Source organism: Capricornis sumatraensis, chromosome 15 (assembly GCF_032405125.1).
Source record: "Capricornis sumatraensis isolate serow.1 chromosome 15, serow.2, whole genome shotgun sequence".
Taxonomy (NCBI): Eukaryota; Metazoa; Chordata; class Mammalia; order Artiodactyla; family Bovidae; genus Capricornis; species Capricornis sumatraensis.
In genome coordinates this window covers 59,884,738-59,902,374 of record NC_091083.1, presented here as the reverse complement: position 1 = coordinate 59,902,374, position 17,637 = coordinate 59,884,738, and the positions used below count along the sequence as shown (strand labels likewise).

The following is a 17,637-nucleotide window of genomic DNA, read 5'->3' as shown; positions in this document are numbered from 1 at the left end:
AAGGTCCTCTACCCTGCACAGGTGTGCACTCACATGTACATGGACATGCCCCCAGCTCCAGAGTTTGCCCACAAGGCAATCAGGATCATGGCAGCATGAGCTGGCCATGGACAGGCCTGCAGGGGTGCCTGTGCGTCCCCGAGACAAGCCTGTGTCCAGTGAGTGGGTTTGCCCTCCCCGCTCCTGGTGAGGCAGGTGGTGTGTTATTTTGTGATACTGTGAACACGTGCTTTATGTGAACCCCTCTGAGCTCGCCTTGGTTCCTGAAGCTCTAAGAATCTGCCAGATCCAGGAAGGACCCTGTTGGCATTGCTAGGAGACTTGTGAGATGGGACCGGGTCCGCCTGGGGTGAGGAGCTGACCTTTCCCTCACTCTGTCTTCACTGCTTTGGCTGGTGACGTGTCTGTGTCAGGCAAGGGCTGGCTGGCATCCCAGCCCCACATGGGGTTCCCCGGTCCAAGCACATTGAGTAAGGACAGGAGTACCCCCGCTTCTCTGTCCAGTTGCTCTGTGTGCTCCTGAGCGGCATTCCCCGACCCTCCAGTGTGTGTCCTCTTGGCTTTGTCTTAAATGATTTAAGGAGTTTCATTCTGCATCTGTGGTCTGAGAAGGAGGTGATGGTTGCCCCTGTGCTGTGTTCAGGTGACCCGAGAGGCCGCGAGGTCCTTCTCTTGGGGCAGTTGCCAGTGTCAAGACTGGCAGGAATGCCGGGGGCAGTGTCTGTGTGTGTGTGCATGCATGCGTGTGCTTGCACGGTGCGTGTTGCATGTTTGTGGCGTGTCCCCTCTCTCCGTGGTTGCTCTGTGAGTGACCCCGGCTCGTGCTCCCTCTGCCGCCCTTGGAAGGGCCTGGCGGGGACAGAGCACCGATGTACAGTGAGGGGAGCAGGGGACCAGCTGCCCGCAGCTTCCCCACCCCCCAGCGTTGCTTAGCAACGACCCTGCCACCCGGGCTATTTTGAGAACTGTAACTTTTCATTGAACATGATTATGAGCCGGAGCTCTGAGCACAGCCCAAAAGAGTCGTGCAAGCCTGCTAAGCCACAGAAGCAGGTGGAGGAGCCCCAGAACTGTGTGTTGTGGCGCAGCATTTCTTGAACCCTGTGGAGGGTGGGGACCTTTGGGTCTCTTTCAGGTTCAGCGTTCTGACCATTTTATTGATGAGGAGGATGGAGATGCCTTTATTAGCAGGGATCATCACCAGCAGCAAATGAGCCACCGCTTCTAAAATTTGGGGTCCCCATCTATAAAGGACCTAAAGGGGTGGGAGGCTATGACGCTCAGGTGAGATGGTGCCGGCAGAGTGCCTGCAGCCCTGCAAAGCCTCAGTCGGTGCTGGCTGTCACCTGTAACCAATGGACAATAAGCTGGTAGCAGGGACTGTCACAGCTGTGCGTCAGGTGTGTGTACACTCGTCAGGAGAGAGGGTCCAAGATGCTATAGTTCTGAGCTTGGTGACCCCTAATTGTGTCCACTGGGCAGGTTCTCTTGGCTTGTGTCTTGGTTTTCCTGGAGTGGGGTTGGTTGACTGCTGCTCAGATCTGGCTGAGGATCTGTTTTTGTAAAGCCCCTTGAGCTTAAAATGATTTTAAACTTAAAGGATTTTCGTAAAAATAAAAAAGGAGTATGGAGCATGGATCTTGCGGCCTGTGGCCCAGAAGGTCTAAAATACAAATACTGGCCACTTCTCTTTTCTGGGGAAAGGTCGCCAATACCTGGTCTAGACCCCGCCCCCAACTGGGTGACGTGGCTGCACAGATGGCATCTTATGGGCCCCAGATCTTCAGACTTCTGTCTTTTCTGCCCTCTCCACCCACCTCCCCTGAGGGGACATGCAGCAGAGGGAAGATGAACAACAGTGATGACAAGCGTATGTCCCTCTAGGGTCTTGTCACAGTCCTGGCCTGGGTCCTGGGTTGGGGAGGGCTCTGTTCAGGGAGCCTGTTGATGCCACATGGGCAGAGGGGCCCAGGCCAAGCGGCCAGACCATCGCCCTCGTCACCCTCTCCCTCGTCCCCTTCAATAACAGCAATGAGGGTAACGAAAGCACATGCATGGTGTCTGCTTTATGTCAGATGTTTTGTAGACAGTACTTCACTGAATCCTTGCACTGACTTCTCTGAAGCAAGGAGTTGTTAGCCCCATTCTACAGAAGTGGAAGCTGGGGGCTGGAGCCATTTGCTGCCTGGGCACAGGAACTGGGGGCAGGGAGTGGATGGGTGGAGAGGGAAACCTTATGCTTTTTCTTGCACCGGGACACCTGGGGGAATGGAAGGGGTACTGCCACCTGACAGCAGGTAAGAATCAGGACTGACGTGGGCAGTGGACCCCCGGTTCTGAAATCAATCTCTCCTCCCCCTCCACCCGCCTCTGTGTTCTCCAAGCCAGGCTGCCCCCGCACTGTGCTGAGCAGGCCAGCCCTCTGGATGTGCACAGGTTACACTGACACCTTGCCCCATGGTGGCCTGGATGAACCGGCTGTGGGGATTAGGTTGTGCAGGGGGCTGTGTGGGTGCCATGAGCCCAGAGCTAGGAGCTGATCTCAGCTGACCATGATTGACTGGCTGAGCCTCCAGCCTGGACCTGCGCTGTGTGGTCCTTATACCTGGACCATCAGTCATTATGCTCCAGAGCATCAAGCCCCTCAACGCTGATATGACCCCATGGGGGCAATCAACCAGGCAAGGGCCAGACCCTCAAAGACTCCAGCCACTGAGCCCCAAGCAAGGGGCGGTGCTGATCCTTCTTGAGGTGTCCTGCTAGGAGTTTGGTATCCTCCGTCCTGGGATAGCCACTGTCTCGACCAAGGACTCCCTGGTTCCTGCTTAGCCCTGGGCTGTGCCCTGTTCCTGGGCTGATGATGCCACGTGTGGCCAACCCAGAATTTAAGCCTCCTGTGGGAGGTGGGTAAGGATTGTCTTGTTAACCTCCAGATTTCCGGGGTTGGCACAATGTCAGATCTGACAAATGAGAAGCATTTGTGTGTTGGGGACCAAATGGTAGGAAGGGGGTGCTGAAGTGGAAGGTTATTTATAGCCACGATGGTAACAACCTAGCACCTTGGGGATGCACAGCAATTGGCGCTTGTCATCCCCTGTCTGGGTGGCCTTCGCTGGTGGGACAGGGGCACCACAGAGGCTCAGATGTGGGTTGGAAGTGGTGCAGGCAGAGGCCGGGGCAGGTGTGCTGTGATGCTTGGTGCTGCCCTAGGAAGACAGTGGATTTGAAGAAGAATTCCCAAGGTGTGTGGGAGCAATGCAGGGTACGACTCCAGCCCGGGATGGCGTTCTTCCAGGAAGTCACCTTGCGTGAATGAGAGCCGGTAGGAAGGGAGTCAGACTCGGTTGATAGCTGACATTCTTGCAGATGCTGAGAACAAAGCATGCAGTCCCGACGGAGAGCCCCGCGCTGCACAGAGCGAACCCTCCACACCCCGGCAGGAGCCGCTGACTTCAGAGGAAGCCCCACCGGGAAGCCCTTTGGCCACAGGGACAGACCAGGCCTCCCTGGATGAGCCGCTGGCCTCGGATAACCATGCTGACGATGCAGGTATCGACTGGACGCTGGGGTCGAGTTGCTCTGAGGATGACTGTTGACCTGGGTGGGACGAGGGTCCCGGCCCACGATGGGCAGCAGCCTTGGTGGAAGGTTGTGCTTAGAGGAAGCAGGGCTGGTTCGTTCCTTTGAGGTGTGGTTAGAGTATCAGCAGCTACTGATCTTTATTGTTACGCTGGCACCAGAAGAGCTAACGCACTTGGCTGCTTGTGTGCATGACGCCGTTCTAAGCGCTATCACGTATGTTGGCACGTGGAGCCCTGGAAGAACACCCAGATAACTGATGCTGTTGCCCCCTCCCACTTATTGATGAGAAGGGGTACCCAGGTAACTCATCCAATGGGTTTTGCTGTTTTTAGTTGCTCAGTCGTGTCTGACTCTCTGACCCTGTGGGCTGTAGCACACCAGGCTCCTCTAGCCATGGAATTCTCCAGGCAAGAATACTAGAATGGGTTGCCATTTCCTCCTCCAGGGTATCTTTCCTACCCAGGGATCAAGCCCGTGTCTCCTGAACTGCAGGCAGATTCTTTACCTTTGAGCCACCAGGGAAGCTCCAAGGGTATAGAACTAGAAACTTGAGAGCAATTTTTTGACTTCAGCCTGACCTGGGTTTGAGATGTGACTGAATTCCTCACCAAGCTGTGTGACTGTGGAGAAGTCACTTATCTTCTCTGAAGCTGTGTCGTCAACCATAGGTGGGGTCATGTGGCACACACTTCTTGGGGTTGCTAAGGTGAAACCACTTGGCTCAGTTGTCACTCAGACTGAGCGCTCACCCAGCGTTTGCTGCCGCCAGGGGTCGTCGTCATCTCCTTTATCGTCATCATCACTTTTGTCGTCATCATTGTGGTGGCGCTAGTGGTAAAGAATCCGACTGCCGATGCAGAAGACGTAAGAGGTGAGGGTTCAGCCCCTGAGTTGGGAAGATCCCCTGGAGAAAGGAATGGCAACCCACTCCACTATTCTTGCCTGGAGAACCCCATGGACAGAGGAGCCTGGCAGGCCACAGTCCATGGGGTCACAAAGAGTCAGACACAGCTGAGCACACACACATACACTGTGGGAAAGTAGCCCTTTGGGGGAGGGCAATGCATTAACTCCTGGTGTTGGGTTGCTTGCCAATGCCCCCCAGAGGCCCTGACACTAACAGCACGCATCTTTGGGGGTGTGGGTGCACCTGAGTTTTGCTTAGAATGGGGACTCCCCCACGTCTCTGGCAGCCCTGTAGGTCACAAATCTTGCACCAAGAACACAGACCAGGACTGCAGCTCCAGTCTCTTCTGGAAGCTTGACCTTGAGCAAAGCCCCTTCAATGAGGAGTGGACTGAAATCTAATGCAGAGACCTTAAACTCACCACTTCCAACATTGCCTGGACTTAAAACTCAGGAGCATTTGCAAAACTCCATGTGTGTAGCTAGCTGCTTTTCAGCCATCAAAGTCCACGCCCACTGGGCCCTTGTTCCCGCACGGTCACTGTGGCTGGGAGCTGAGAAGATTGGGTTCAGTGATTTGGGTTGGCTTTGGGCTTTTGTGTTTGGGGTGATTCCTGGTTTTGTGTGGATGGTATGGCATCAGCCATAGAACATTCTTCAAAAATCCCAGGAGGACCCGTTGTTTTGATGTTAAGTGGGACACGATTCTGTGGGACTGGGGCTGAGCGCTGGTGTTCCCGTGAGTACACAAACTTAAAGGAAAAGTGGCATTCAGTGAGCATGTTCTCTGCGCTGGATTATCTTGGCCCCATTTTTTAAAATTTCATTTTATTTTTGGTTGCGCTGAGTCTGCATTGCTGTGTTCGGGCTTTTCTCTGTCTGTGGTGAGTCGGGGCTGCTCTCAGTTGCAGTGCTGGGGCTCCTTGCAGCAGCTTCTCTTGTTGCAGAGGCTCTAGAGTTCACGGGCTCGGTGGCTGCGGTGCACAGGCTGAGTTGCCCCATGGCACGTGAGCTCTCAGGTCCCTGACCAGGGGTTGAACCTGCGTCCTCTGCATTACGAGGAGAATCCTTTCTCATTTTACTACCAGGGAAGGCCCCCATTTTGTAAAAATTAAATTTACTTATTTTTAATCGAAGGATAACTGCTTTACAATATTGCGTTGGTTTCTGCCAAACACCAGCCTGAGTCAGCTGTAGGGAAGTCTTCCTTTTTTTTAAGGTGGACCAGAGAGATTTAGTCACTTCCCTGACGCCACAGAGCACATCTGTAGTGAAGCTGGGATTTGATTCCCAGACATGCTCTTAACTATAACATTCTACAGCCCCAACTATAGCCAGACTTTGCTGTGCTTCTGGCATGTTCTGGAATGTGGGTGATTCTGTCATCTAGAAGAGGGTCAGCAGATTGCTGGCTACAGGTCAGACCCAGCCTGCCTTTGTCTGTACAATCAGCTCGTGGGCTGGCACCATGAACCTGGTGACCAGGCAGAGATAGCACCCTCCCTGTACCCAACACCAGCCTCTCAGCAGGTGTCCACACGTCACCGACGTCCACTGCTTGGCCCGAGCTATGGAACCTCTTTTCTGGGAGTTAGCTAGTCTCCTCGCCCATGTCCAAACATGCAGGTTGTCACTGGGGTTCACTGAAACTGAACACAGCAGCTGTCCCCCCAGCTCACGCAGTCCTCCTCTCAGGCTGGTCTGTCTCAGTCTCAGAACGTCTCTGGTGGGTGATAACAGGTTATAAAGCAAGCCCCCCCCACCCCCACCCCCACCCCCACCCCCATCAGCATGTCCCAGGCAGAACTTTGGCTGGGAGCTCGGTGGGTGAGCAGCGACCTCTGCTGGTCAGGGCAGGAAGGGACACCCTGAAGGTGTCCCAAATGCAGCGAAGGAATTCCGAATGCAGCGAACATGCAAAGCTGACGTCCGCTTTTACATTAAAAAAAATCGACACAGCCCTTGAGATGTTAATGTTTCAGGGTCACAGTATTCTGGAGTACAGTGGTAGCTGCATGCTCACATGGGGTGCGAAGGAAGATGCCGATTTAGAGAGGAGGTGCTGAGATACAATTTCCCCAGACTAGGACCCTTCAGACTGGTTGGGGTGTGAGGACTCAATGTGTGATGAGTTTTGAGGAGAGAATCACAGGACATTTGGGGTGCAAATGCCTGGTGTGTTGAATCCCAGATCCCTAAGAGCACCTGGGGGACCCACATTCCACCTTGGGCCGGTGGGGTGAGGGGACCTCCACGGGTCTGCTGGAAGCTTATCCTGAGATCTCTCTGGTTGAAGGGCTGTGGCCATTGACTCCCAGAAATCCAGAGCCACCCTGTCCACTAGCTGTGTGGTGATCTATCTGAATTTAAACCAAAAGCAATTTAAAAATCCAGTTCTCCTGTTCCATCAGCCACTGGTCAGGTGCTAACTGGCCCACGTGGCTGCTGTAGCAGAGAAGGCAGAAGCATTTCCATCATCTGAGAAAGGTCTCCTGGGCAACACTGAGGTGACACGAGGCCCCACATCCACTTAGGTGGGCGGCCAGGCGAGTTTGCTCTTTGTGTCCGCAAGCAGAATTTTCTGCACCAAGAGACCTTATAAGATATAAAGCTGAGCCCTTTACAGAGAAGTTTACTGCCCCTATTTTAGACAGTAGGTTTGGGCCATGATATGAAAGTGTTAGTCACTCAGTCTTGTCTGACTCTTTGCAACCCTATGGACTATAGCCCTGTAGCCCACCAGGTTCCTCCGTCTGTGGGATTCTCCAGGCAAGAATACTGGAGTGGGTTGCCATTCATGAGACTTATAACCTGCAAAGCCAAAGCCCTTTATGCAACAGTTTGCCACCCTCTTCTTTAGAGACTCGATTTGGGGCATCATGGGCTGGAGGAAAGGAGCTTGAAGGCCACTGCTGAGGTCCAGGCAGAGGCTGGAGTGGCTGACACTGAGAGGACTATTTCTGAGAACTCTTTTGGAAGTAGTGTGCCCAAGATGTGTTCATGAATTGGATGGTGAGGAGGACAGGAGAGGGACGGAGCATTGTGTCCAGTCTGGCTGGACGGCTGGGGGACCATGAACTGAGTCTGGTGAAGGTGGGGTTCTGTCTTGACCAGCGTCATTGTCCGCAGCTCCTAGGAGGGTGCCTCGGCAAAGACACTTGTGAGATGGATGGATGGATAAGTGAGAGAGAAGAGGGAGCAAGGGGGTGGTTTCTCCTGGGAAACCAGGAGATGCGTTTGCCTGTGTTTCATTTTGATGTTGACCTCCAGACACAGGTGTCAGAGTGGCTAATAATGGATGAGTCTGGAGTGCTGGGAAAGGGTCAAGGCTTGACAGAGATGGGATGGATTCTGAAGCCAGAGGACTGGAAGAGAGAATTAGATGAGAGAGTGAGTTAGGAGAAGAGGACCGAGGGCTTAGTGCTGGGGCAGTCCGGAGGAGCCTGAGAGGGGCTGAGCAGGTGAGGCCAGTGTGGCAGGAGGGCACCAGGGGACATGGTGTCCAGGAACCACAGAGGTGGGAGGACTCTGCTGAGACAGCCAAGTGGACCTGTTCTGGCCAACAAGGCTGTGGGGACCCTGACCCTGGGCTGCTCTGTCTCCTTGCTAACCCTCCTCTCGGTGACCCTCCCAAGGGAACCTGTGGAAGCCAGTTCAGACATGCCCACCTTGTCCATATTTCCAGTGAGGAGACCAAGGCCCAGAGGGAGAAACTGGCCTGTTGGAGTTTCCATGGTGACAGGACCCGGGGGACTTAATACCAAACAGCTGTGGGTGTCAGGAGGGGCCGCCCTCTCCACAAGACCCCACAGAGCGTCTCCTCGGAAGTCTGAGTAGTGTCTGCCTCAAGCAGGGGCTCTCAAGCTTTGGGCGTCCCTCTGGAGGGGACACTGGGCAGCGTCTGGAGACAGTCTGGTTGTCCCACAGCATCTGGTGGATAGAGCCCATGGCTGCTGTTCCAAAATGCTTTTCTCCCTGGCAGAGTGGCTTGTAACTGTCCAAAGTTCTGAATTGCTTCTAACAACTGCTCTGTGATCTCATGGAAGTCTCCCTCCCTCCCTGGTGGTGGGCAGCAGCAGGTATTTTATACAGCTGAGGAAACTGAGGTTTAGCGATTGGAGACCAAGGTCATGCTTCTTGAATAAGTCGTATCACAACAGAGGAGAAGGATGGATGTGGAAGAGTGGGGGGCCTGAGGTCAGGTGAGTCATTCCTCTGTCACCTGTCTCCCCCGAAACCATGACATGGGGAGCATGCTGGGTGCTCAGAGGGTAGGAACCAAGCCTGGAACTAGTCCCCCAGTCTCATGCCAGCCCATCTGCTGGTGCTTCCATCTGCAAGCATGGCCACTGAGGGCCTGGGCAAGCAGCATGGCCTCCCAGGAATCAGGGTCCACTGCCCTGCACTGATTTACACAGACCAGGAGACCCAACACAGTCACAGGGCTGCTGCCCATGTGGAGAAAAGGAATGGATCTCACTTGCCTCTGGCTCAACAGGAAACCACACGTCTGTTTTTACCCAGAAGTAGAAAATGTTTTTTCATATTTTTGTGAAACTTTTTCACTAAAACAATCAGAATTGTAGACTTTTAGAAGTAACAGGTAACAGTTTGCAGGATATAACAATGGTCTTGAAGTCTAGGAGTCTTAAAAAAAAATCTGTGAACAAATCATACTTTTGAGGACAGTTATACTGAGTCAGTTGCAGTGTGGTAGATGACCCTAGAGCCTATTATACAGCTTGAAGTACAGTCAGAGAAAAACAAATATTATGTATTTATGTATGTATGTGTATACACACACAGAGAGAGAATCTAGAAAAACGGTACTGATGAGCCTATTTTCAGGGAAGGAATGGAGATACACAAGTAGAGAACAGGGTTGTGGACACAGCAGGGGGAGGAGGGGTGGGGCAAGGTGAGCGAGCAGCATTGACATGTATACTGGGATGTGCAAAATAGACCAACAGTGCCGTGTGCATGCGTGCCCAGTCACGTCCCACTCTCTGCAATGCCATGGACTGTAGTCTCCCAGTCTCCTCTGTCCATGGAATTCTCCAGGCAAGAATACTGCAGTGGGTTGCCATTTCCTCCTCCAGGGGATCTTCTCCACCCAGGGATCCAACTCACGTCTCCTACACTGGCAGACAGATTCTTTATTGCTGGACCATTAAGGAAGCCCAGATAGCTAGTGGGAAGCTGCTCTATAACACAGGATGCCTGGCCTGGCTCTCTGTGATGACTTAGAGGGGTGGGATAGGGGGAAGTGAGGTTCAACAGGGAGGGGAGATATATATATATGTATATATGTATATACGTGTGTGTGTATATATAAAAACTGTGACTGAACCACATTGTTGTATGGCAGAAACCAAGACAACATTATAAAGCATTCTTCTTCCAATTAAAAAAATTTCAAGTTAAGAGCTAAATAAGGCATACGTAATAATAATAAAATTGTAGTGTTTTCACGTGCATATCCATACAGGACATAAAGTGAGGATCATGCTATAATGGCTGTTCTCAGTGATACAAACCTGACTGACATCTGCAGTGGGTGGAAAGGGGACGTTTCTTTTCTCAGATCTTGATCATCAGGATTTGGGAGGCCCAGCCCGTCTGCATCTCCATGAGCTTCCCAAGGGAGAAGGTCTGGCCAGCGAGGTCTTCAGCTTCCAACAGGGACAATAAGAAAATGGAAATGGTGATGACAGTGGGGTGTATGGGACGTGCAGTGTCCCTTCTACAGTTTCGGAGATTTGTGCGGACAGGATCAGGCCTGCCTCAGTCAGCACCACGGACAGCACCCTTCCCTGCTAGGAATACTCCCTGACTGATGGGTGAATCCTACACAGTGACTGTGGGGCCAGCTTTGCAGAGTGAGTTAGGCTCTTCGCTCATAAGTGGTTGCAAAGATGAAATTACATGATGAGGGGCAATGCTTTGCCCCAGGGCTGGGCACCTGGTATGTGGTCTGAGAGGGTAGGGAGGCTGGAGTCCCAAGGTGGGGATGGGAAGCCGCCTCTCTTCTTGTGTCAGGGGAGGAGGAATGGTATATCAGGGATGGTAGGTTTGTGTTTGAGCTCCCCCGCCTTCCTTGGTCTGACAACCTCAGTTTCCTCTATAAATCTGGAGGTAAGGCTATAAGGGAGGAGGGAGTAAGAAACTGTGGAGGTAGATGAGACACAGAGAAGGTCTGAAGCTGAGTGACTGCAGGATGGAGCAGAGCCAAGGGCGTGGAGCGAGGGGGTCCTGAGATGCCAGGATGGGGGCTTCCGTGTCGCTGTCTTTCTTCCACAGCGCTCCACAGTGACAGGAGCCAACAGATGGAGGCTGCATCCAGAGATGGGGTTTTCCCAATTAGCTAAGTGGAAAGGAAGTGTGGCAGAGGGCTTGAGGGCTGTTGGTGAGATGGTGGTTGAGGGACGGATGGTGGAACCTGAGCTGGAGAAACAGAAGGGGGAAAGGAGAGAGTTGATGGGTGGGGCGAAGGCACAGGGGTGGACAGGCAGTGCTCTTGGAGCAGGAGGAACCTGACCAGCAGCTGGAAGAAGAGGGATAGGGGGCTCTGGGCTGGCTGACTCTTCCTCAAAGCTAACCCCCCTGCTTCCCCCTCACCACTCAGCTCACAGGCTCGCCCAGGGCAGGGCTGTGGAAAACCAGGCACAGAAAATCAGTAGCTCAGGAATTTGAAGGTCTGCAATGTGCTAGACATGCATCTCGTTGTTGCTTCTTGGTTAAACGTCACAGCAATCCTGGGAGGGACTCTGGCTGTTACTCCAATGTCATCCTTGGTAAATGGAGACACAGAAGGTCAGTAACTCATCCGAGGGCACAGAGAAAGTGCAGGGCCAGCTCGGGTCTGATTCCAGAGCCTGTGTTGGTGACCAGCAACCCCAGGTGAGGTGGGAGCCTCAGTGCCACCAGCTGAGGGGGAAAAGGGACAGAGTCACCCACACTCTTGAAGTTGTCTCCCTCTTCCTTCCCTCCTGCCTCTGCTTCTGATGTTTCTGTTGATTGTTGAGCTCCCTGGGAATTGCGTGTGTTCGGGAAGTGACCCCTCTGTACTCGGTCTGATGATGACAAGCCCACCCAGCCAAAGCGCCCGCGCTGTCTTCACACCTGCCCCAGTCAGAGAAGCAGGGGTTTGTGTACTCTGTTTTTTCTTTGAACCAGCCAAGATGTCGTCAGCATCCAGAGAGGAAGAGGCAGACGCCGCCAGCAGCCTCCCACCTAGCACAGACGAGCCCTCTCAAGCCTTAGCTGCGTCCGACTCCCTGGACAGTCCTCCCAGACCCCTGGAGAGATCCGTGGGCCAGCTCCCAAGCCCCCCACTGCTGCCCACCCCACCACCCAAGGCAGGCTCCAGAACCACGAGAAGTGTCACAGGTGGGTCTACGAGCATCCACCCATGCCTCCCACCGGTCCTGGGCTCCCACTGTGGGCTGGCTCTCACCCTTTGCTTCTGTGGGTGGGGCTCTGGGCAGGTTCTGGGGAGCAGAGCTGAAGGTGGGAGGGCAGCCCTTGATGAGGAGCTTGGTTGACAGGAGCAGGGCCTTTGGCTCCCTTAAGCAAACATGGGGCAATTGTCAAAGATTTCTTCCAGAATCTGAAGGCAGGAGACACAACCACAGCCTTTCTATCTGGGTGCTCATGTGTCTGACTGCCTTTCTCTGCTTCTGGGTCAGTGTCTGTCTCTTTCTTCTTACCTTCTCCCTCCCTCCCCTTTACCCCTGTCCCTCCCTCTCATCTCCCCCTCTTCTACCTCCCTTCCCCTCCTTCTCTTTCGATCTCTCTGTTCCTTCCCTCCCTCCCCAACCCTGTCTCCCCTCACTTTCTTTCTCTCTGTCTCACTTATGATCTCTGCTCACCTCTGTGGGCGCTCCGACCGGCAAGGTAGAGCCAGGAATCCACACCAGACTGAAGGGTGGTGGTCAGAGCGGGGAGCCCAGCTAAGCAGAGGCCCCCCAGGGCATCTCCTTCTGTAGCTTTGAACACCCTGGCTGAAAGATCCCAGGACATGGAGACATTGACTTTTCAAGTTTTGGTACATGTTGTCTCCTCACTGCTGGAAACGGGAGACACTGCTGGTCTCAGGAAAAGAGATGATTGTTTTTAAGAATAAATCCTTACACTGCCTCTGCGGGCAGTGGGCATGAAGGTGACAGTGGATTGCAGAGCTCAGCAGCATTACTCTAATCCCTGACCACCACCAATAATATGACAACTCACCACTTGTCAGGAGCTGCCCAGCCCCAGGCACTCCCAGGAGCTCAGCCCTTGATCCCTGGACCGGCCCTTCTAGGGAGGGAACTCTGCCCTCAGCCCAGATCCCAGTGTCTGCATACAGCAGGTGCTCAGCGAGCGCAGGTGACTGATCAAAGGAACAGTCAGGTGATATGATCCCCTTATCTGCCTCCTGCCTCTGTCTCCATCTCTGGGAATGAGTCAGAGCATTTAGTCCTTGGGTGATATGATCACACAGATGAAGTTCTGATGCAAATAATACTATCCTGTATTTTGTTACTATCTTTGCGATAGTCCCCATTCCATCCATTGAAACATAAATCCACTGGCTAAGGCACCATCCCCTCGCTTTATTCTGGCTCCTGTGTAATTTGCATAGAGACTTTCTGCCCGCATTGTGCTTAGATGCGATCAGACCTCAGCCCGTTTTGTATCCCATGACCCCTCCACTCTCCCCACGCCTTAAATCGTGGGTCCTAGGAGCCTGTGGTCAGCTCCTCTGACTCCCACCCTCCCTCCAGGGGTGAGGAGTCTGAGGACTGGATTAGGAGTGGGAGAGGACAGGAGGGTTACCTGCTGTGGACTTCTGCCTGGATCTCTTGTAGCTGAGTCTGCATTTTGGCGACTTGGTCTTAATTTTCTTTAGGGTCGAGATGTTTGCTTCAACATGCGGCCACTAGGCGGCAGCAGAGGAGGAGGAAGGGCAGAGGAGCCTGGCGGGAGACAGTCCATGGGGTCAGTCCCACTGAGTACACACACGCATGGCATTTAATACTTTTAAAATATGTTGCCTATTTTTTAAACATATCAAAATATGTCTCAATATTAAACTGAATCACTTAGCTGTACATCTGAATTAACACAATATTGTAAATCAATTATGTGTGAGTATTCAGTTGCAAAGTTGTGTTCAACTCTTGCAACCCCGTGGACTGAAGCCCACCAGGCTCCTCTATCCATGGGATTTTCCAGGCAAGGATACTGGAGTGGGTTGCCATTTCCTTCTCCAGGAATCTTCCTGACCCAGGGATCGAACCTGCCTCTCCTGCTTTGGCAGGTGGATTCTTTACTGCTGAGCCACCAGGGAAACCCAAATCAACTATACTTCAATTTATATTTTTAAAAAGAGAAATAAGCATATTAAAATATGATTGGGAACAACCTGTGGGGCCCTGGGACTTGTCATCAACCCAGATCTTGTCCCGAGGAGAATGGGAGAGCCATGATCAGAAGACTCCCACAAGGAGAGGTGCAAATTGGAGGCAGACGTGAAAGAGTGATGGGGAAGCAAAGGGAGGCTGTGGTGCTGGTCCAGGCTGAGCAATGGCTGTAGCGCTTGGGGAGTTCTTCCAGCTTCCACAAGAGGAAGTGTGGCTTCAGGATGTCAAGTTTGTCATAGAGAAATAGGAAGGGGGCTTTCCGTGCATGAGACCCTGCCAAGGGCCTGTGGGCACTGCCATCCGTTCAGCTCAGGGGTCCCAAGGATGGAGGGGAACTGATCAGGGATGTACCCATCTCCGTCTCTGGGGGGAGGGAGCCAGGCACAGCATCTCAGATAGGATACGAGTGAGTTCACCTGGCCTGGAGCCCTGCATCCTCTCTGCTCATGGGCTCCTGTGTTTCAGCAAAGCCCCTCGTCTCTGACCCCAAAGACTTATCTTCTTACTGGTTCTTCTCATACCCCAGGCCAGGCCACACTCTTTCAAGGCTCTGGCGGGAAAAGTACTGACCCTTCCCTCCGAGGACAGCTTTCCACGCCCACGGGGTCTCCTCATCTCACCACTGTCCACCGGCCTCTGCCCCCCAGCCGCGTCATTGAGGAGCTGCACAGGGCACTGGCCACCAAGCACCGCCAGGACAGGTGAGGCCCCTCCCCTGACAGGGGAACCTGTGTGCCTGGACCACCCCATCCAAGGCCAATCTCACTGGGAGGAGTCACAGGGGATGGATCCAGGCTGGCCTCATAGGTCTGCTCTCACTGTCCTGGAATTCTCAGTTGTTGAGCAAGGCACTTCCTTTTTCAGTTTCGCACCGGGCTCTGCAGCTGGTTGGTAGCTGGTCTCAGTGGCCACATTCTGAGAGGGATAGGGTGGGAATTGTACACATGAGAACCAGGCACAAAGCCCCCTGCATTTCCCCTGGAGGGTCCAGGGACCCAGGGTCGAGTGGGAGCATCGCACGAGAGGATTGAGAGGGAGAAGTAGCCGTTATGTTGTTGGGGACTCTGATCGCGTCCCGTTTTCATCCGGCGAGAGCACAAGTTACCTGCCCGGAAGCTGACTCTTACTCTTGACCTCACATGCCTCATAGGCTGATGACTAGTGAGTCACTGGAGGGCCAAACAGATACCAGAACACACGTGTGGCTTGGCAGAAATATTGGGCAGAGAAGATGCCCTGCTTGGTTCTTAGGAAATCCTTGATCTGCACGTTGGCTGCGCTGTCTCAGCAGGTTTTATTACATGCATGTCAGCATCATTCAGAACAACACATTCTGAGCAGCCTTGGGCTGAAAGCCCTGTGAGCCTCTGGCACTTCTTTTCCTGAGCATCAGTTGCACACACTCAGGGACTGTCTTTGCAAAGCCCGTTATAACTCTTCTGGTCAACTTTGCAGGGTGTCTGGGTAACGGGGACAGTGAATAACCTGAGCTGCATCTCTGATTCAGCTTCCAAGGCAGGGACAGTAAAGGGTCCCCGAAGAAGCGCATGGATGTCCGGCTGTCGAGGACGTGCAGTGTGGAGCGGGGCAAGGAGCGGGAAGAGGCCTGGAGCTTCGACGGGGCCCCTGACGGTAAGCGGACTGTGGCCAAGGAGTCTGAGGAGAATAAGGAGAACCTGATCCTGAATTCTGAACTCAAGGACGACCTGCTCTTGTATCAGGACGAAGAGGCCCTGAACGACTCCATCATCTCTGGTGAGCAGAGGGTGGGTCTCTTGGGGCGGGAGCCTCCTTCCAGAGGCATGGAGCCCAAGCGCAGGTTTGGGGGTTCTGCTGCTGCCAGAGCCGAGGGCACAGGGTGGAGGGCATGTGCCAGGGAGTAATGGAGAGAGATGCCCCATTGTATGTGAGCTGGGGCCTGTGGGCTGGCTCAGGGCACAGTTAGGAGGAACCCGAGGAAACTCGTTTGATTCTGACAGTCGCATATACATTTTCATGTGTATTTGAAAAAATAAAAGTGGCTCAGCCAGCGACTGAGAGCATCAATGCTTGGGATGATGCGGCAGGATGTCGTTGTGTTGGTGGCACTTGGATTGCCAGCATTTGGAGGATGTAGCAGAAAATGTTAATAAGAAAGCAAGATGAGACGGAAGAGGGAGGAAGGGAGGGCGGGCTAATGCCAGTGGTCCTCTCAGAGCTACTATAAACCCGGCAGTGTCTGCTTGTTCAGGACCATGTGTCCACCAGGTCCTTGGAGGTCTGTCTGTCCTCAAAATGTGTTCTCCAGGTTAGAATATTTGCTCCGTCTTATCCTTGAGGATATGGGGGCTCGCGAGCCAGAACATCGTAGACCCCTCATGATAATGGGCACTCGGTCCTGATGTGAGCTGTGCTGAGTGCCATCTTTTGTAGGAGGGTCAAGAGTGACACGGCTGTAAGGCCTTTAGGGGAGGGTTATTGTTCCTCCTGAAAGCATCTCATGGGGACAATCACCACAGTGTGCAGCGAGCCCCTGGGGACCTGGTCCCAGTGTTGATGGAAAACACGGAAGGGTTGGTATTGACTGTGACTTGGTTGTTGCTAAGGGGGTCAGGCGGGGGCAGCCGTGACCAGGTGGACAGACCAGGAGCCCAGGACTGGATACTGGCCTTGGCTGTCACCCCCTCCTGTGACCTTGCATCCCTCTGGACCTTGTCCACTTTGGGTCTAGTGAAGCACTTCCGGGAGCACCAGCCATAGTGTGTGGGGGGGAGGTGGGGTGGGGATGAAGCTATCATGTGGTTGGAAGTGGCTGGCAGAAGTCAAACCAGGGTCTTCATGTCAGAAACCCAGAGCCAAAGACCCTGGACATCTGAGAAGAGGCTGAAGCCTGTGGTGTTCCCCAGACTTACCTGGTTCTGGGACTTTCCCCCTTAAACAGCCATCAGCCTCCTACAGGACAGGGTGATGTCTGAGAATGGCTGATGTAGGCAGGGATCAGGGTTGAAGCAGGTCCCTCGACCTCGGCCACACTGTGGGCTGGACGGTCCTCTGTGTGGGGCTGCCCTGTGCCTTGTACAGTGTTTGGAGCTCCCCTGACCTCTGCCCACTGCTCTGGGCTCCCTCTGGCTCAAGAGGAGGATCCTCCCTGCCTCTTTGAGCTGCCGGGGGCTCCAGGTGGGCCTTGCCTTGTGGCTACATCAGTCAGATCGCTGCCACCGTCTTGCTTCAGCTCTTGTGTGTCCTCTCCTTTCCTTATCGTGGGATTTAGGGCCCATCTGGATAATCCTGGATGATCTCCTCATTTTAAGATCCTTACCTTAATTACATCTGCAAAAGCAAATTACATTCCCCGCCCCCCACCCCCCCAGCCAATAAGGTCACGTTCCCAGGTTCTGGGTACACCAATCTTTGGGGGTCACGGTCCACCTGGAGCAGCTGCTCCTGATGCTGTAACCTGGCTCCTCTTCCCATGGAGCAGGGTCACCCCCAGGGCCTCTTACCCCCGACCCCTACCAACCCCATCATCAGGCCCTCAGCTGCGGGGCCACCTGCAGCCTGGTCAGGTCCCTACCTACCTCTGCCTCCTCCTCGCTGATCAGATCAAACTCCCTCATCCTCACTCTAAAGACAGCACTCTGACCCTTCCTTCAGCGCTCCACACAGTTGCAATTTTACCCTGATTTTTGTGAATATCTATCTTCTGAAGTGACGTGTTCGTTGCTCAGTTGTGTCTGACTTTGCAACTCTTTGGACTGTAGCC

General features: G+C 53.6%; 1 protein-coding gene across 1 annotated transcript in view; it reads left to right on the top strand.

The window, feature by feature from the left end:
• Positions 1-17,637, top strand: part of PHACTR3 (phosphatase and actin regulator 3) — a 187,289-nt gene that overhangs the window by 106,152 nt on the left and 63,500 nt on the right. Inside the window, exons 4-7 of the mRNA XM_068986792.1 lie at positions 3,367-3,549; positions 11,665-11,877; positions 14,422-14,596; positions 15,403-15,650. Coding sequence (XP_068842893.1) covers positions 3,367-3,549; positions 11,665-11,877; positions 14,422-14,596; positions 15,403-15,650 — 819 coding nt within the window. The remainder of the gene's footprint in view (positions 1-3,366; positions 3,550-11,664; positions 11,878-14,421; positions 14,597-15,402; positions 15,651-17,637) is intronic.